Source organism: Cydia pomonella, chromosome 6 (assembly GCF_033807575.1).
Source record: "Cydia pomonella isolate Wapato2018A chromosome 6, ilCydPomo1, whole genome shotgun sequence".
Lineage (NCBI taxonomy): Eukaryota > Metazoa > Arthropoda > Insecta > Lepidoptera > Tortricidae > Cydia > Cydia pomonella.
The window spans coordinates 13,425,444-13,445,604 of NC_084708.1; the positions used below are offsets into that span (position 1 = coordinate 13,425,444).

Sequence of the window (20,161 nt, forward strand, 5' to 3'; positions counted from 1 at the left end):
GTATGTGCTAAAACGTAGTGATTATATGCTCTTTGGTATGTGCTTGCCAATCATTATATTAGATGTTGATTCAGCAAAACTCGTAATTAGTGTATAAAACTAATAGACTAATAGTTGTCATTAAATTGCCTTAAACTATGGCTGACAGTGATGATGAATACGATCGTAAGCGACGAGACAAATTTCGTGGTGAAAGAGGTACAGCTGAGGGTAGCAGCTACCGGAGCAGCGATCGGCGGGAAGAAAGAGGTCGTGGACGCGAAGAGTGGTCTGAGAGGTACTTACAGTATTGTATACGTTAGCGTATGTGGCAGTTATTTTATGTGTACATCACAAATACTGAGCTTTCTTTTCCAGATCCCATCCTCAAAATACCGAGCCTCCTAAGAATCCTATACCTGCCCCTAAATATCCTAAGCGTTCTTTTACCCTAGTAATAAGGTAAAAATTAAAAAATTGGCTGTTAATATGAGTTGGTATACCATCTGTCTTAGCCTAGTTAGAGATATGACTGTTTTGTTAATATTTATGCTAACTTCTAACCTCATTTGCTTACCTAATGCATTATATAAAATAAGTTTTTGAATTAAATATTTACTCATTACCTATTAATGTATAATCGGATAAATCCGAATACTTGAGAATCTTGAGATTGTTGGGAATGCCTTTGGAAACCCTGTCTGAAAATGGACTCTAAAATGATTAAATTATGTGATTTTCAGAATAAGCTGACATTCTGTAGTATTTGGCTTTACCTGAATATACCTTATGTCATTTCCTACTACAAACAAGATGAAGTGGGTGAATCAACTATTTTTGTCACTGGTTGCCATGGTAACATTCCTCTGGGTCACTCCTTAAACCTGGATTTATGGCATTGAAATCATCTAAACATGATTTTTGTGGCAATTATAAGCCCTTTTCCATAATAGGTCATCTACCAAACATGTTTGTATAACATGTTTAAAACAGTTCTTCTAAAACAAACTTTGCTACTATTGTCTGCTGGCTGATGGGACAGAATAACATCAAGAAATAGTTGATTCACCCAGGTAATAGTAGGGTCAAGGGGGGGAACAGTGGCTTGGTAGAAAAAAGCCAGAAACAATAAATAAATAAATAATAATAATAAAATATGTGTCCACCTTGACTCTAGTAGTAATGTCTTATTTTTCGCTCCATAGTAAGTCTGTCTTAAACAAAAATGTATTACTGAGTAATAGAACTACTAGCATGTGTATTTAGGTTGTTAAATTGAATTAAACAGAAAATGCACTAGTTGGCAGTTGCCATTTTGTTATTAAATTCGGTTATCAAAAAATCAGCCAGTATACAATTATAATGGTTTAAAATGGTTGTTTGGAAATCTTAAAAACATAATTGAGTACAGTGATTCCAGCCAGCTCTATACACAGTGGTTTTTTAAAGTCCGACAATTTCAAGTACATTCTGAGCTTAAATTTCTTTTAAGTTACTTCCTCAAATTAACTCCATTTTGGAGATAATTTTGGCTAAAGACCAAGAAAGGTAGAAAGATATGGAGGAAGCCTATACCCGACAGGGGTCCTTAAAATAGAAAAATGAACAATGATACTGTTAGAACTTGTCAGAAAAAATATTTAAGGAAAAATAAAGGCTTAAATAAATAATAAAATATTTTTATCTGACAAGGCCCCTACAAGCATGTACATTTGCCTTAGGGCCTGTTTACATATTGATTTGATAGATCAAATAAATGATTTATATATATTATTATATTATTTATTTAATATTAGCACTAACAGATAAACCTTACATGCTAACACTCAGATTACATTTAGGTATATTTACTTCTTAACTTATAATAGCAATATACATTTCTTTTTTTTTTTAGGTAGTTTGTTACATATTTAATTTTAACAATTTGAAATATAATTTAGTTTATAAAGGCTTAAAGTATAGCTATGTTTATTTTGTGTTGGAAGGTAGACTAGTAGTTAATACAGTATAATTATATTAGAAGGTAATAGAACTTTTTGTGACTAGTATCTCCAGGTAATGGCTTGATGCTACCAAAAGTTTTGATTCAGGGGTAAAAAAAACATCCAGGGAGCTGTCGCTGTTTAGAATATTGTTTATAAGCGTCAGAGCTAGGTGCAGGGGGGAGGTGGAAGGAACGCGCGTGCGCGCCGGTGGGACGGCTAACAGGCCGCGTTGCCTCGCACGCAACTGCATGCCACTCGTACACCATATCAAGCGCTGTGATCGTTCCGGCATCCCCCACCACCCGCTTTGCACGCTCCCAATAGTTTCAATTGTTTGTGATTAAATGTACTTAGCCATACCCCAAAGTTACCAGAGTTTAAAAAAAAACATACCTTTTCCCTAATTCCTTAAATTGTAGCACATCCCATGCAAATTAAGAGCATATAGAGCTCAAAGCTCAATGCATTCTTCAAAGTAATATCCATGGCAATTATTAAATCTAAGTCTTGTTCTAATGAAAATATAGGTATGTAAATAAAATAATCAACCAGAATTTAATGTTAGCATTTTGTAGAAACTAATGAACATCATTTTGCTTCAAGATCCCGTGGTGGCGGCCGCTCGGGACCTGATTACAGAGACTACCGTGGAGGAGCCAGTGCAAGCCGCGGCTACTCCCCCATCCGGGGTGAGGGGCCACCCAACAAGAGAATCCGGCCGGACTGGCCTATGGAAGACCGGAGATATGGGGGGATGCCTCATGATTCGTATGGGTCCTATGGATGGGCTCATGATCACTTTGGGCCTCATCCTGCTCATCAAGGATATGGTCAGCCCATGCCCCCAGTTCCTGCTCGGTAATCCATCTTCAAATTACAAATGCCAAATGATTAAAACTGGTCATAATGGTATGCAAACAAAAGTTCTTCAAACATTTTAACAAGAAATGGTTTTGATAGTTATGTTACAGTTTTTTTGTTTGATCAATTCTGTGTATTAAGTAATTTTGATTTTCTTTTTCTTGAAAGTATAATCTTCTTAAATAAGAGTTTTCATAACCTTTTGACCACACACCTTAAACAAAATTTGTGCAAATAAAAATTGGCTTTTATGGCCATTTAATTATTGTGGGCGAGACCTTCAAATCCTCAACTTACATTCTAAAGAGTGGATTGGAAGGGCTTACTAGCCGTAGTTGAGAGAATCCTGCTTTAAATAAGTGAAAAAAGTCGGATAACGTAAAACCATTTATTTGGAGAAATAAAGTTTGAGTTGTAAAAATGTTTTTTTTTTGTTGCAAATTATAATAGTAACATTCTTTGTTTTCACCCAATGTGTATATGCATATTGTGCATACACATACCTAGTGAGTATAATAAAGTAAAATAATTATTTTAGGGACGCAGTCCTCCCCATTGGTCCAACAGACGGCTCGTCTACCATGATGTCCTTCAAGGCGTTCCTCGCGGCGCAGGACGACTCCATCACTGTCGATGACGCCATTGTCAAGTACAATGAGTACAAACTCGAGTACAAGCGACAACAGCTCAATGAGTTCTTCGTGGCTCATAAAGACGAGGAATGGTATGTAGCATTTTTATATACATTGTTTACAAATCTTGGAAAGCTAAATGCTAAAAAGCTTAATAATTACATTCATTTCAATTTACAAAAAAAAAATATCTTGCTATTTGTTGCAAGCAGACTCATAAAAAAAAACTATAGAGTCAAATGATTGAATGTAGAATTTTTGCATAGTAACTTGAAGTTTCAATCACAGATTAATTTTCTGTACTCGGCTTTATATTAATGTATTTGCTGGTAATTAAAAGATTCTAAGCATTAACATACTTGCATGAGATAAAATTATAATCTTTGATTTTTGTAGATCAGTTAAGGCTTAGAATCTTTTAAAGACCTTATGCAAATTATAATGTAAACTTTTTTCCCTACAGTCAACCGCGTAAACGCGTGGAATTGCTGGACACCGTTGAGAAAAATATATTGAAACTTTGTACAAATAAAATCGTGTGTGTAGCTAGTTGATCTCGCGTTGACCAGTAGCGCGCAATGCTACCGGTTTCGATACTGTAGGGATGCTAGGGCTAAATTCCACAAGTGTGGTACAGGTGAGAATGAAGTAATTTTACAAATTATTACTAAGCTCTTTAGTTTTCTGCAACAGTGGTTGAGCAAGACTGGTGTGCAACAGAGGTATAAACTGCTGACATTCTTTCTAATAAAAGCGAAAGTTCTTTAGTTTTATGAGCCTTTATTAGAGAGAAAGTCATGTTTATGTTGTTTTATAAGTCTGTTAGAAGTGATTTTTATGTAATATACTCTGGATCACTTGCGCTTCTAAAGGACTTTGTATTTGAGTGTATGACAAGACTAGACAACTTGTAGTCGTGTTGTGTGCTCTACTCTGAAGGCATGATAACAATTGATTTTGATTTAGGTTCAAGATCAAATACCATCCCGAAGAATCGGTTAAACGGAAAGAGGAGCAACTGAATGCGTTAAAGGTAATTCCTTTTTGATTAGTCATGTTAATTCGGTATTTCTCAATTAAATGTCTTGTTTGTTAGCTCAGTTTGAAGAGGAACTGTGGTGTTATGATATCTATATGATTTTCTTTAAATTTTGTTTTCAATTTATAAGCAGGGTGTTTTTACTATTGATGAAGAGACTGATGGTAAGTCGTTTTCTAGAACCGCGTCAACATCTTCCTGGAGCTTTTAGAAGGTGGGGAGCTCGACAAAGTATCTGTGGACGTGGACAAGTCCGACCAATTGGTCCGATTGCTGGATACTGTGGTTATAAAATTAGAAGGCGGAACCGAGGAAGATCTGAAAGCGCTCGATCTGCCGCCTGCCCCCGAAAATACTAATTCAATTAGTGAAAAATCAGGTACCCATATACTTATTTACCTGACCTGTATTTGATTCTAGGATCCCAATGTATGAAGTTACAAGTTTACAGTTGTAAAACGGCGTTTACACGCTCTGGACCAGTGGCGTATCCGAGAGGTGTTTAATTATTGATGCCGCTTTGCGCTTTGTAAAATTGATACTTTATAAAATGCGCCCTAAGTAGTACTCAATATATAAACATGTAAATATATAAACTCAATGTGGAAATGTTGTTATAAAAGTGGTTTTGATGATGTAGTTCGTTTATTATTATTAACCAAGTGGCTTCTTACAGATAAACGTGACGACCAACCGGTCGTCATTGACGTAGACGCTGTCAAGGTAAAAGAAGAAAAAGACGATTCTGAGAAAACAGAAGAGAAGGTATTTGTTGATTGTGAGATGATGCGATACCCCAAGTTATTAAATTTGCCGGATTGCTAAATGCTAAATGGAAACTCTATTTTAATAGGAAAAGAAACCAGAGTCACCAAAGCCTACAACGCCATTGACTATGGAGATAGACCCTCATCTCAAGCAGTTGCAAGAGCAAGCCAAAATGTTCTCGCGGTTCAACTCGGCGCCGGGCACGGAACCGGGCGACGATATCGATGTACCGGAGAAAGAACCACGTCAGTACCTTACTTGTCCTATTTGTAGATTGAGAAATCAATTTAAAGTAGCTGCCATAGACTCGCATCTCGAGGATCTGCATGTAAACCAAAATGTTCTTGCAAGTCAACTCCAGTTGTTATACTATATTCTTAGAAAATACGGATCATGATACAGTGATAGACTAATAATTTTCTACTACACCCCAATAAGAGCAAAATTGTCATCATCATTTTTATTCCAGCACCGCCTGGATCTTCATCAAGTTCCTCCTCGTCCAGCTCGTCTTCCTCCAGCTCCGAAGATGAAGGCGACACGGCACCTAGACGCAAATCAAAGTCCAAATCCAAAACGCCAGACAAGTCTCCTAAACGCAAGGAAAAATCCAAGTCGCCAAGCGCTGAAAAAGATGAGAAGCCCGTCGATATTGTTAAAGACAATGAAAAGAATGGAGACAAGAGCGGCGATGAGAAGGCGGAGTCGGTGTCTGATGTCGTCGTCGAGAAGAAAGAAACTAGGGCCCTTCATAAAACTACCTCCATATTCTTGAGGAACCTTGCGCCCAGTATTACTAAAGCGGAAGTTGAAGCTGTAAGTCTTATTTTCAACTGTCTACTTTGTGAAGTTTTTAAACCCCCAGCACAAACGGATTTTAACTCCTCATTGTTATGAACATGAATTTTTACTAATTATTCACGAAGTATACACGACTTAGTAACCAACATAAGCGACGCAGTATCAACCTCCCTTACCTAAAACATTCACTCTCCTTTGGTATCTAAAACAGTTCCCTGTTTTCATTAAATCAGTAGCCTTTCCAGAAACACTTTCCAGAGGTTTGGAAAGTGAGAAAAAAAAAGACTTGGTTAACATACCGTTTGTATAATACAGATGTGCAAGCGCTACGGCGGTTTCTTGCGCGTCGCGCTGGCCGATCCGCTGCCCGAGCGGCGCTGGTTCCGCCGCGGCTGGGTCACCTTCCGCAGAGAAGTCAACATCAAGGACATCTGCTGGAACCTTAACAACATTCGGGTATGTCATATCTTTCATTTTTCTAGTTAGACACCTAATTCTAAATATAAATATTTTATCACATTGGTAACTTAACCTTTACCCTGTTTAAAGTTAGATTCGAATTTGGAATCTTTTAAACGAGCCCGTGGAACTCGAGGGGTTTAGTCGATGACTGGATACTCATGGTGAACTCGCTTAAAATTCGTCTGTTGCAATAATTAGTAGGTAAAGTTGAACACGGCAATCGATGAACACGTTAGTGATGTAAATCTACGAGCACGAATTTGTTCCCATCCCGGTCAATGTTGGTATTCGTGCAGCTGCGCGAGTGCGAGCTGGGCGCCATCGTGAACCGCGACCTGGCGCGGCGCGTGCGGCCCGTGACGGGCGTGACGCTGGAGCGGCCCGTGCTGCGCGCCGACGCCCGCCTGGCGGCGCGCCTGGCGCACCTGCTCGACGCGCGCACCAAGCTGTGGGAGCGGCCCCGGGACGGCGGCGCCGCGGACCAGCACGACCCGCAGCCGGAGGTGACTTGTCCGCTTGCCACAGATCACTTAGGACAGCGCACTGCGATTCATTTCTTGCGGTTTCAGACTTGCGAGTGCGTGCGCTTATGAAATATGGAGCATGCCTCACGTTACACTTTTTGCGGTTCTGAAACCGCAAGAAAATAATCGCATTGCGTTCTATACCTTAGAGCGACCTACCTGTCCTGCATGTCGACGCGCGGTTATCTTGACGGTGTGACCTCATTTATCGACGTCGAATAGTCTTAAGCAAATGGCGTTTCATAATTTTCATATACACTGCATATGTGACCGCCGATGTCAGAAGCGAAGAAAGTAACATATATGCCTGGCTTAAGCCGATTTGGACACGACAAAATGTGGTGATCGTCTTTATGTTACTGCAGACATCATTTTCATATCCACATCATATACTCACACTTGCTTTTTTCTCTCCAAGAGCCTGCTTTAATTTAAAAAAGACCTTGTAACATAGCGTCCCCATGTTTATAAAAACCCAAAAAGCGTTCGACCTTTCTGAATTTTTATTATTAGTAAGGGAAGAATTTTACGTCGGACAAAACTGCAATCTCGCTAGCTTGGGCCATAATATACTCAATAATAATGAAAGCAGGTATATTTTATACAAATACGTTTATTTCATTACTTTTTACAGTAGTTCATAGGTACAAATATTAGGTAGGTAAGTAGTCCATCTTAGGTACAAAGTGTAGGTAAGTACTTATCTCCACAATGTGCAACAATTTAATTGTGTAAGTAATGAAAAAGGTGCAGGCACAGCTTGCTGGATTTAAACCCGCCCTTTATACAAAGTTTCTTTACATAATTTACTTTATGCTCATTGCTTTTGTGTGTATCTAACACCTATTTACTTTTAGGACGCCCACGGTCAAAAAACCAAGAACAGTCGCGATCCCCGTCTCAATAGAACAGTCCCCCATGAGGACTCGGTTAGTAAATCCTTCCTTCATTCCCAGCACGTCAAGCAAGTCAACATTGAGCTTGTTTTAAGTCGGACGCTTGACGTGTAACTCTTGCCCAGAGCTTGTGCTGGGCACGAACGTATTGGCATCCGTTTATCAAGGAAACTCTACTAAATAACATGGGTTGCACGAAACAATTTTTTTATCACAAATACGAGGCTTTATTGCCTCTATGGTCAGCTGCAAAGCCTGCAAAGACCTATGCATGGGGGCTCAACTTCTCTGCAGCTGCATTTTTGCTCGTTATGTAGGTAGCCTTCATGCATGTTTCTACATAGGGATGTAATATGTTAGATCTGTATTCAACTGTGCATTCATATTGAACGATTCTGATATGTAGGAATTAGAGCTAAGGTGATTTTGAGGATTAGCTGTGGTCATCACGTAGCACGTCGAACAATTAAACATTAAGTAGATGTCCCTTGTAGTTGTCTCTGGCGCATGTTGTGTAATGTACTGTATTGTAATAGAAGCCTCAAATTGTGTTGAACTGTTTATCTTTACAAAAGAAATTAGTTTATTTCCGAACGGAATAAACATAACCTAATATTTGACATGGTTTTTATGGTTATAAAGATAGACCTTAAACCTAAATATAAAACTTAACTTAGGGCCGCAGATTACATTTCTTACATCCTTGCCTTTAGCAAAGAGAATTTAAAATAGAGGTGGATTGCAAAAGAAAGAAAACTTTGTAGCCACAGTAAATTTAATCCCATCTTTCGACACATGATTAAAACTTTTAGAACTCCATTTGACTTTTATCCTTATTATTTCACTGATGTGTCTTAAATTAGTTAAATATGAAAAATATAGTAGATCATAGGCCAAAGGTATGGCGGCATCGTTTCGAGCGATTCAGCATCGTGTCAGCATGTAAAAAACACTGAGCGCCTATTATTGAACAAGTAAATATGTTTAGTAAATTCCACCATAGTCGCTCATGTTCGTTTTAGAGCTTCAGCCTCAATGAGTCTCCAAACCCTGTGCTGCACAAGATCACCGAGCATCTGATCGAGGAAGCTTCCACAGAAGAGGAGGAGCTGCTAGGAGTAGAGGCCGACACCGAGACGCAGACCGAGCAGGCGGACCCTGAGCTGGTACGTGAGAATATGAATGAATAAAAAATATGAATTTCAGAACTATTAATACTAACCCATAATTAATAGTAATGATTAAGAAATAACAGGAATATACTTCACAAGATCTCCAGGTATCTGATCAGGTGTATGCCCACAACGAGCCACCCACAAAAACAGACTTGCCTTGCTGGAGTGGTCGTAGCTGTGTGCGTTTGCTTCGAGTGGCTCGTTTGGCTCGTCTCAGTCGGCTTCACAGACCGCGCAGCTCTTTTCTAGCGAGGTGACTCTTTCTGTGTGGACTTGCCCAACTATACTTCTAATGAGGAGGAGGGGGACCAAACTGGAGGCTAATGGGGTTACGCACAGTGGTGGCGTTTTGTGAGTGGCCGCTGGGTATTCGACGATGATACCGCCCTGCCAAATAACCCTGTCACCCTAGTCTAGCCTTTTAGTATCTACTACGACACCCTACACATTCGTTAAGAGAAAAGTTATGTTGACTTTTAACTACATATATATCGGTTCAGATGCGAGTGCTGGACCGGCTGGTGCTGTATCTGCGCATCGTGCACTCGGTGGACTACTACAACCACTGCGAGTACCCGTACGAGGACGAGATGCCCAATCGCTGCGGCATCATGCACGCGCGCGCCGGCCCTCCTGCCACTAAGGTACGGAATACGACCAAAAAAATCTCATTTTTACCTATTCTATTTGTCCCCATCTGTTTTAGAAATTTTAGGGGTGCATGTTATAGAAAGTGTCGGTATTCTCACGTCTTCTTTCGCAAGAGCAGTCCATCTTTGGAATGCGCCCCCACTGACGATTAGACAAGCCCCAAGCAAGCTGACTTTCAAACGAATGATCTACAAGCACCTGCTAGATACTGTTTAGTCCGACTAAAGTTGACGTTTCGGTGGAATGTCGTCCAGTCCAAGTAGAAATGGACAATAAAGTATCTATTCATTATATCTGGGGAGGACTGGAAAGGAATTATTCCCAGTTGTTACAACAAAAACAAATTTCTTCTGTCCTCAGTGGTTACAATTAAAAATTCTCTGTTGTTCCTACTAGTTATAATGTAAAATGAAATACATTCGAATTAATATGCGATTTATTTTTTAGCCTACCCAACAAGAAGTGCAGGATTACATCAAAACATTTGAGGGGAAAATGTCTGCTTTCCTCCAAGACGTCAAACCCCTTACTGAAGAAGAGTTACAAAAGCTAGGAATCAAGGTAATTTTGTGGAGGATACAATTTTGGCTGTGACTTACATAATTAGTACTTGTTGTATACTTACTTTACTGATATATCTATTTAATTGCATCAGGATCCCGATGCAGAAGTAGAGAAGTTCATCCAAGCTAACACCCAGGAGTTGGCCAAAGACAAGTGGCTGTGTCCACTCAGCGGCAAGAAGTTCAAGGGGCCCGACTTTATAAGGAAACATATCTTCAACAAGCATGCGGAAAAGGTGCGTTATTAAGTATTCATTGCTCGTTTGATGGAGCTAAACTAATATTTTATATACTCGTAATTGTGTACCATGTTTTGTGTGTGTAAAAGTACGCAATTACAGTTTGGTAAACTTAATCATAATTCAACTATTACAGTCGACGAGTAGAAAATAGTATCTTATACAATCGTGATATAATAGAGAGCTGTTCAGTCAAGTACCGCGTTTAGGCCACGAAGCTTGCTGAGTGGCCTAATGAAGGCACGAGATTGAAAAGGTTGAGTGTATCACTCAATACTTTTTCTACGAGTCATCTAAAATAATACTGTTTGATGTACATCCAGCCGCAAAAATTCATGGCCATTTTATGTATTAATTCCATTCACGTGTCCATACGAATTTGTAACTGAACACGCCGAAGTCCATAAAATTGTGTGTACCCTATTAGTATGATCTGAGCCGAAATCGCATCAAATCAAACGAGGACGAGATGCCCAATCGCTGCGGCATCATGCACGCGCGCGCCGGCCCTCCTGCCACTAAGGTACGGAATACGACCAAAAAAATCTATTTCCAAGTTGAAAGTGGAAAACTATCGGCCCATTGCCATACTGTCTGCCCTTGCCAAGGTGTTTGAGATGGTTCTCCATGATTACCTTCTACCACAGTGCTTGCCATACATCGTAAGCCAACAGCATGCTTTCCTACCCAAGAGATCGGTGGCCACCAATCTTGTGGAACTGGTGGACCTTCTTTCTAGTAAGATGGACGATCACTGTCAGGTTGACGTCGTCTATCTCGATTTTCAGAAGGCATTCGACAGGGTGGACAACGATGTACTGCTACTTAAACTGGGAAAAATGGGATTCACCCCCCGCCTATTGCGCTTGTTTTCTTGTTACCTTAGGGACAGGAAACAATTTGTTAAGTATGGCCCATATCTTTCCAAGCCGTACACAACACGCTCGGGTATAAGTCAGGGATCAAATTTAGGGCCGTTGCTATTCTTGATTCTGATTAATGACTTGCCTGAAGTTGTCCGAACCTCTACGGTACTGCTATTTGCAGACGACGTAAAGCTGATCATGGCAGTTAAATCCGCTAGTGACTGTGAAAATCTTCAAGACGACATCGACGCGGTTTACGAATGGAGTTTGCGAAACAGGCTATTATTTAACATTGAAAAATGTGAGGTAATGACCTTTTCTCTTTCTTGCTTGCCTCTCTGTCATGACTACCGCATGGCTGGGAGCACAATGGCCCACGTCGAAGAAGTTCGCGACCTCGGAGTAATATTCGACTCGCGGCTAACGTTCCGGCCACACATACAGGATGTTACCCGCAAGGCGTTCCAAAGGTTGGGCTTCGTACTACGCAACTCGGCCTCGCTCACTGTAGATGCGACGCGAGCACTTTATGCGGCACTCGTAAGAAGCATACTCGAGACGAACGCTGTAGTGTGGAGCCCGCATGAAAAGAAGTATACCCTGGCACTAGAACAAGTCCAAAAGAAATTCCTGCGCAACCTATATAGGAAAATACATCTATATTACCCCTTCATGTACCCGACTGGATTTCTGCAGGGGCACTTAGGCTACGATTCACTAGAGCTGCGTAGAAATCTAGGACTAGCATGCTTTATAGTTAAGGTTTTGAGGGGTAAGATAGATAGTGTTGGCCTCCTAGAAAGGTTTCTAAAACTTTCTGTACCTGATGCGTACTGTAGTAGACGGAGGCGACCGCCCCTACTGGCCATAGTGCGCACGCGTACTCGTCTGCGCCTGCACTCCCCCGTATTGCGTGCAACTGCGCTCGCTAACTCCTTACTCACGGCCCTACCAGAGTGTGATCTGTTTGCAACAGGGATAGGAAGGCTAATATCTGAGTGGAAGGGAATGCTTGAAAGGATGCACGACAGATATTCGTAGATGTAAGTTAGTTTTTAATTAATAAATAAGTAGTTTTTAAGTAATGAATCTACGTAACGCTTTGGCGTAAGCTGTAATGTTAATGTTATAACTTGATTCAATAAATAAATAAATGGCCGGCTGGAATCTGCTTTAAAAAAGTCTAAGCTGATTGAGCCGCCGCCCGGTCAGGTAATTTAATTATAGATACCTTAAGATACAATAAAACTCGTTTAAGTAGATTCTGATGGTATTAACTAAAAAAATATGAAAAAAAGTGGCAGGTGTAAGATGGCGAATCACGCGAGTAATCCAATTTAACGTGACCGTGCTAAGAGGGGTTCAACAGTATTTTAAGCTGTGTCGTAATACCCTCAGGTGGAGGAGGTCCGCCGCGAGGTGGCGTACTTCAACGCCTACGTGCGCGACGTGCGGCGCCCGCAGCAGCCCGAGCCGCCGCAGCGCGCGCCGCCCGCGCCGCTCGCGCCGCCGCCGCAGCCCGCGCCGTGAGTACACCACTCCATGGTACAGGGGGCTAACGGCAACGCGCACGTGCGCGACGTGCGGCGCCCGCAGCAGCCCGAGCCGCCGCAGCGCGCGCCGCCCGCGCCGCTCGCGCCGCCGCCGCAGCCCGCGCCGTGAGTACACCACTCCATGGTACAGGGGGCTAACGGCAACGCGCACGTGCGCGACGTGCGGCGCCCGCAGCAGCCCGAGCCGCCGCAGCGCGCGCCGCCCGCGCCGCTCGCGCCGCCGCCGCAGCCCGCGCCGTGAGTACACCACTCCATGGTACAGGGGGCTAACGGCAACGCGCACGTGCGCGACGTGCGGCGCCCGCAGCAGCCCGAGCCGCCGCAGCGCGCGCCGCCCGCGCCGCTCGCGCCGCCGCCGCAGCCCGCGCCGTGAGTACACCACTCCATGGTACAGGGGGCTAACGGCAACGCGCACGTGCGCGACGTGCGGCGCCCGCAGCAGCCCGAGCCGCCGCAGCGCGCGCCGCCCGCGCCGCTCGCGCCGCCGCCGCAGCCCGCGCCGTGAGTACACCACTCCATGGTACAGGGGGCTAACGGCAACGCGCACGTGCGCGACGTGCGGCGCCCGCAGCAGCCCGAGCCGCCGCAGCGCGCGCCGCCCGCGCCGCTCGCGCCGCCGCCGCAGCCCGCGCCGTGAGTACACCACTCCATGGTACAGGGGGCTAACGGCAACGCGCACGTGCGCGACGTGCGGCGCCCGCAGCAGCCCGAGCCGCCGCAGCGCGCGCCGCCCGCGCCGCTCGCGCCGCCGCCGCAGCCCGCGCCGTGAGTACACCACTCCATGGTACAGGGGGCTAACGGCAACGCGCACGTGCGCGACGTGCGGCGCCCGCAGCAGACCGAGCCGCCGCAGCGCGCGCCGCCCGCGCCGCTCGCGCCGCCGCCGCAGCCCGCGCCGTGAGTACACCACTCCATGGTACAGGGGGCTAACGGCAACGCGCACGTGCGCGACGTGCGGCGCCCGCAGCAGCCCGAGCCGCCGCAGCGCGCGCCGCCCGCGCCGCTCGCGCCGCCGCCGCAGCCCGCGCCGTGAGTACACCACTCCATGGTACAGGGGGCTAACGGCAACGCGCACGTGCGCGACGTGCGGCGCCCGCAGCAGCCCGAGCCGCCGCAGCGCGCGCCGCCCGCGCCGCTCGCGCCGCCGCCGCAGCCCGCGCCGTGAGTACACCACTCCATGGTACAGGGGGCTAACGGCAACGCGCACGTGCGCGACGTGCGGCGCCCGCAGCAGCCCGAGCCGCCGCAGCGCGCGCCGCCCGCGCCGCTCGCGCCGCCGCCGCAGCCCGCGCCGTGAGTACACCACTCCATGGTACAGGGGGCTAACGGCAACGCGCACGTGCGCGACGTGCGGCGCCCGCAGCAGACCGAGCCGCCGCAGCGCGCGCCGCCGCCGCAGCCCGCGCCGTGAGTACACCACTCCATGGTACAGGGGGCTAACGGCAACGCGCACGTGCGCGACGTGCGGCGCCCGCAGCAGCCCGAGCCGCCGCAGCGCGCGCCGCCCGCGCCGCTCGCGCCGCCGCCGCAGCCCGCGCCGTGAGTACACCACTCCATGGTACAGGGGGCTAACGGCAACGCGCACGTGCGCGACGTGCGGCGCCCGCAGCAGCCCGAGCCGCCGCAGCGCGCGCCGCCCGCGCCGCTCGCGCCGCCGCCGCAGCCCGCGCCGTGAGTACACCACTCCATGGTACAGGGGGCTAACGGCAACGCGCACGTGCGCGACGTGCGGCGCCCGCAGCAGCCCGAGCCGCCGCAGCGCGCGCCGCCCGCGCCGCTCGCGCCGCCGCCGCAGCCCGCGCCGTGAGTACACCACTCCATGGTACAGGGGGCTAACGGCAACGCGCACTTGCGCGACGTGCGGCGCCCGCAGCAGACCGAGCCGCCGCAGCGCGCGCCGCCCGCGCCGCTCGCGCCGCCGCCGCAGCCCGCGCCGTGAGTACACCACTCCATGGTACTGGGGGCTAACGGCAACGCGCACGTGCGCGACGTGCGGCGCCCGCAGCAGCCCGAGCCGCCGCAGCGCGCGCCGCCCGCGCCGCTCGCGCCGCCGCCGCAGCCCGCGCCGTGAGTACACCACTCCATGGTACAGGGGGCTAACGGCAACGCGCACGTGCGCGACGTGCGGCGCCCGCAGCAGCCCGAGCCGCCGCAGCGCGCGCCGCCCGCGCCGCTCGCGCCGCCGCCGCAGCCCGCGCCGTGAGTACACCACTCCATGGTACAGGGGGCTAACGGCAACGCGCACTTGCGCGACGTGCGGCGCCCGCAGCAGACCGAGCCGCCGCAGCGCGCGCCGCCCGCGCCGCTCGCGCCGCCGCCGCAGCCCGCGCCGTGAGTACACCACTCCATGGTACTGGGGGCTAACGGCAACGCGCACGTGCGCGACGTGCGGCGCCCGCAGCAGCCCGAGCCGCCGCAGCGCGCGCCGCCCGCGCCGCTCGCGCCGCCGCCGCAGCCCGCGCCGTGAGTACACCACTCCATGGTACAGGGGGCTAACGGCAACGCGCACGTGCGCGACGTGCGGCGCCCGCAGCAGACCGAGCCGCCGCAGCGCGCGCCGCCCGCGCCGCTCGCGCCGCCGCCGCAGCCCGCGCCGTGAGTACACCACTCCATGGTACAGGGGGCTACCGGCAAACCGACGCTCACCACTTTCTCGACCTCCGAAAGCAACATATGTTTGCACCCAACGTGTACTTGGTTTTTTCGGCCATCTGAGCAGGAAAGAGTCAGATAGTCTGGAAAAGCTCATAATCACTGGCCGCATGGCAAGGATGGCGTAGGGATGGACGTCTGGCATGACGTTAGTATAACGTCAGAGATAAACCACATAACAGGCTGCGCCCTACAGGGTGTCATGTTGTATACAATGCTATGTAATAGGTTAAGATACAATGTGATATGCAATAAAGATTATGAGTAAGAGGCTAGCATACACTGGGCCCACTGCTGAAAAGTGTCCCAATAATAGTGGATAGTGACTCTGCACAGATGATGAGCACAGATGAGTTCCTGAGTTACGGGTGTTTTCTATATATTGAAGTATTTGTATATGTCTGAGTACCCACAACACAAGCCTTATTGAGCTTACCGTGGGACTTAGTCAATCTGTGTAAGAATGTCATATAATATTTATTTATTCCTTTGTACCTTTTTGGTACGGGACCCTAAAAATGCAATATGAAGCTAGTTGGGATACTGAAGACGATATGTCGCCGGCAGGTACGGCGGCGCGGGCGGGCCGGCGGGCGGGCGCGGCTGGGGCTGGGCGGGCTGGGCGCCGCCGCAGCCCTACGCGCCGCGCCACCCGAGGTTCTCCAGGCCGAGGTAAGCTTCCGGCTCACTTATCCTAAACCATATCTATTATATTTATACACTTCTTTTCACTTGAAACTGTTTACTAATTAGATACATGAAAATAAAAAATAAGTAACGAATTTGCCATAATAATACGTGCATTGCAAAAAACAAAACCATTGGTAATTTATATATTGATATCCATAAAAAAGAAGTAAGTTCCGCGTGAAAACAGGAAGTATTTATAATATGAATGAAAACCGTCCGTCGTTCAGCTGCAAGTTTGCATTTCAGTTAAAGAAAAATAAAATATTTTCCATTTCTTTATTTGCCTGTTTAAATTCATTGCCTATCCTCCTGAAACCGTGCGTATCTTTGTACATATTTCACAATCTATGTTGTACTTTTATTGAGTAACTAAGAGTTCCAAATTCAAAAACAAAACAAATGCTTCTAGGTCTCAGGAGGCTAGATTGCACATGATTTAAATAAAGTTTAACGAAGCCAAGGAGGACTACCGTTTTTTGTGCTCGCCAATTAGCGCCACTGTAGATTGTGGTCCAGAACAACAGTTCTCAAAATTTCGCTTTGTTCACATATGTGGTTGCAATAGTGCGTAATCTTAGTTTAGTATTATGTCACTACCTGTGAGTTCCTATAATTGGCTTCCTGTATCTACTATAATTTTCTATGTTAATGTCTCAGTTGTTGGATCTCCAAAAAAAAACGTCTAAATTTGCCGTTTTTTAAACCTTTTTAATTTTGCATATATTTTATTTGGCACTTTTTTTTAATCACTAACATTTTTTTAAGTAGTAACTTATGTTTCCCATGAATAATCAGAAATAGAAAAAATATTTACCACAATTGGCTACTTGACAGTTTTTTGTAAATAATGTCAAACGATCTTGATTTTCCTGAGAATCAAATGTCTATATGGGACTCATGGCATTTAAGCAACACAAAGATCTGAAATGAGAGTTAAAAGTCTGACGCCCGCACTCGACGATTGAAACGCCTGTAACGAAATGATAATGTGATGTGACGTCACATCATATAAGTCTGTCCTAAATGTATGAAAGATCAAGGAAATTGCCATTTTGACTCTGAAATATTGCGTTTATGTGTATAGTTGTCACACAATTTATTTTAGAATAAAATGTATGGAATCGTATGGTACCATTTTTTTAATAAGTAAGTAAGTTTTTAATCTATTTTTATAGACGAAAATTTTTTTTTTAGTTTGGAGCCTGGTATTTTTTTATAATCTCAATATAATTTTTTTAATTCCACATTTTATAATGGATGACTCATTTTATATCCATTTAACCAAATTTTGTTATAATATTCAACATGTGTCAAGTACACAATTATGAATATGGTGTGAAAATTTGCGAATAAAAGCTTGTAACCCTCAAAAATACTACGCATTTGACATTTTGAAAGACCTCCATCTACACTAGCGCCCTCAGCGGCAAAATTAAGCGTTAGCCCTCAGTGAATTGAGTTGAAGTAAAGTTTTTTTTTAATTGACAAACTTGTGACGTAATGATCGACCCGAAACTAAAGAGAATTGATTGTAATATAATAATATAAAGTCTAAGAAAAAAACGCGCCCTTTCGTTTGACATCAAAAACAAATGGCGCTGTACCGTACCATGTATTTTGCGGTTACTGAATTGTCAAACGTCAAAAGATAATCAGAGTTACCGCAAAATGTATGAAGCTCTATAGCGCCATCTCGTTTACCTGTCAAATTCGAAGCACGAAAATTTCTTACATCTTACTCAATCAATTTATCTTTGCCCGAAACTAATGCATCCCAGGTTTTGTTCCTTATTTTAACAAATATTGGATGAACGATGATTTTGTTTACTAAAAACGATATTGTTCGAATACTATTTGTTAATATTCTTTTTATTTAACGCTTATCTTCTTTTGCATTCGTCATGGTTCTTTATTTCATTAATCAATAATGGACATTTTACAATCGATAATGAAACGACAATTGTAATTCTGATCTTAATGATAGCCTAATATGGGCCGTGCGGTTTCTAGATGACAGTCATTAGCCCGGTATAGCCCTCATGCCGTGCCGTAATTAAACATTATAAAATGTAATATAATTTATTATAATGTCTATTGAAATTTATGATGTTTTAGTTACTACTTATAAACTTAACATGCACTTCAATTATTGAGATAAATAACACTTATATTAACCTTATGCTACTGTTTTAATCTTACTGGTAGTTAAACGCCGCATTTCTAAAAAAAAATTACTTTAAAGTCGTCTGTTTAAAGTATGTAACCGTAAAAATTATATTATAATTATTAAAAGCTTAATTCTAATTTACATAAACATGTTAACAACTAATAAAGAACTATTTATTGACAATAACAATATACATAATGGATATATACAGATGATTACTATAACTAGCTTATATCTAAAATAGGCCCTTGAGGCATTGTACCAAGGATGCTGGCGGCATTTCCTCGTTGTATCGCAATACTGATACGTTGTGCGAGGAAGCCGCCAGCTCTTCGGTCACCAGTTACGTCAACCAGACGTTTCGCGATTTCTAATAAATGATATAATATCGCGCAACGTCGTACCATTGTTGTTTACAATTTATTTGACATATTTGAAAAGATTTCCTATAATTAACATAATTTACATCTAATCATGTATTTAAAAGGATGTAATATTGTACTCGTTAAATAGTAGTTAACATTAATCCGTGTCATCAATGCGGAACCGTCCGATACCTACTCATTTTCTAAACATGAGGCGATCATAACTTCATGCTGGTTCCATGACAAATTATGCATGTTTTCTTTAATAACTGCTTTTTGGGTTGTTGCATGGCTTTTGTTTCCTATTTAAATAAAATATTAAGGTTGAATTATATATATTTTTGTACACTTCAGAAACAATTAGTTAAGTTTAAGGAAATAATTTGCAGGGACAATGTCGACCGCTCCCGTCCTATTATTGCCTACAACGATCTTGACTTCCCGGATAGTGGCGATATATTTTAAGTATTGACTCAAAATCATGACAGATTATATTTTATATTTGATATTTTTGTATTAATCATTCCGACTTTTAAATAATGTTAACTTATTTCAAGCATATTTTCATGTTCCACTAATATAAAATTACATCTAGCTCTAGACTCTAGCTTGTTCTAAAGTCGTTAAACGAACTTGTATGACTGTTTATTGTACAATAAATACTTTCTTTTTTTAATTAATTCCGAAACTATGAAGCACACAAAATAGATTCATTATTGAGAAATTACAAGACACTATAATTGACTATATGCCAGTCTTATGTACCTGTATGTTTAGTCTCAATACTTTTTCAATTGCATTTACAAATTTTGGTTGTGTAATGTTACCCTAAACCTTACATTATATCTATGTGCTAGTAATTCTGTTGTACATTAAGTTTGAATATAATTTAAATAGTACATACAGGTATATGTGAGTATTATTTACATTGCAGTAAATGTACCATAACATTTTGTTATTATTTAACGGAAGACACTGTAGTACAATATACATAATAATACAACCACTTGTAAGACCATTTTGAAATAAATTATCTTATAATATAACGTGTTAAATCTGTTTTTCCTAAACTTCCTATACTTTACAACTTAATACTGTAGCGTATCACTTTATAATCTCCGGGAAGCCGAGATTATTTTGTTTCCATTACTAGACTGGGCAGAAATATTTATGAACAGCATATTGTATTGATAACATTATTTGTTTTCTTTGTGGCGTACCTATGATACAGAACAAGTCTTCCACTATGTACTTACATAAACACTTTACATTTAAAATGTCATGCCTACACTT

General features: G+C 44.0%; 1 protein-coding gene across 2 annotated transcripts; it reads left to right on the forward strand.

Moving 5' to 3' along the window:
• Positions 1 to 38: 38 nt before the first annotated feature.
• LOC133519004 (serrate RNA effector molecule homolog) lies at positions 39 to 19,914 on the forward strand. Of its 2 annotated transcripts, XM_061852845.1 has the most exons (18): positions 39 to 277; positions 2,568 to 2,822; positions 3,364 to 3,549; positions 4,424 to 4,490; positions 4,677 to 4,875; positions 5,173 to 5,261; positions 5,350 to 5,509; positions 5,734 to 6,080; positions 6,381 to 6,521; positions 6,824 to 7,030; positions 7,909 to 7,980; positions 8,970 to 9,113; positions 9,623 to 9,766; positions 10,221 to 10,334; positions 10,429 to 10,572; positions 12,840 to 12,967; positions 16,214 to 16,318; positions 19,258 to 19,914. In XM_061852845.1, the coding sequence occupies exons 1-18, from the start codon at positions 138 to 140 to the stop codon at positions 19,331 to 19,333; spliced, it is 2,718 nt and encodes a 905-aa protein (XP_061708829.1). In that variant the 5' UTR covers positions 39 to 137; the 3' UTR covers positions 19,334 to 19,914. The 2 variants fall into 2 exon arrangements, with proteins under 2 accessions (XP_061708829.1, XP_061708828.1); XM_061852844.1 differs by lacking the exons at positions 7,909 to 7,980; positions 16,214 to 16,318; positions 19,258 to 19,914 and having other exon boundaries at positions 41 to 277; positions 12,840 to 12,986.
• Positions 19,915 to 20,161: the final 247 nt, after the last annotated feature.

What these genes read in the sequence shown, in the direction of transcription:
- LOC133519004 (XM_061852845.1), top strand. Translation starts at nt 138, where the DNA reads ATGGCTGACAGTGATGATGAATACGATCGTAAGCGACGAGACAAATTT. An exon ending in CAGTCCCCCATGAGGACTCG is followed by an intron (nt 7,981 to 8,969) that starts GTTAGTAAATCC and finishes TGTTCGTTTTAG; the next exon opens with AGCTTCAGCCTCAATGAGTC. An exon ending in CCGGCCCTCCTGCCACTAAG is followed by an intron (nt 9,767 to 10,220) that starts GTACGGAATACG and finishes TTTATTTTTTAG; the next exon opens with CCTACCCAACAAGAAGTGCA.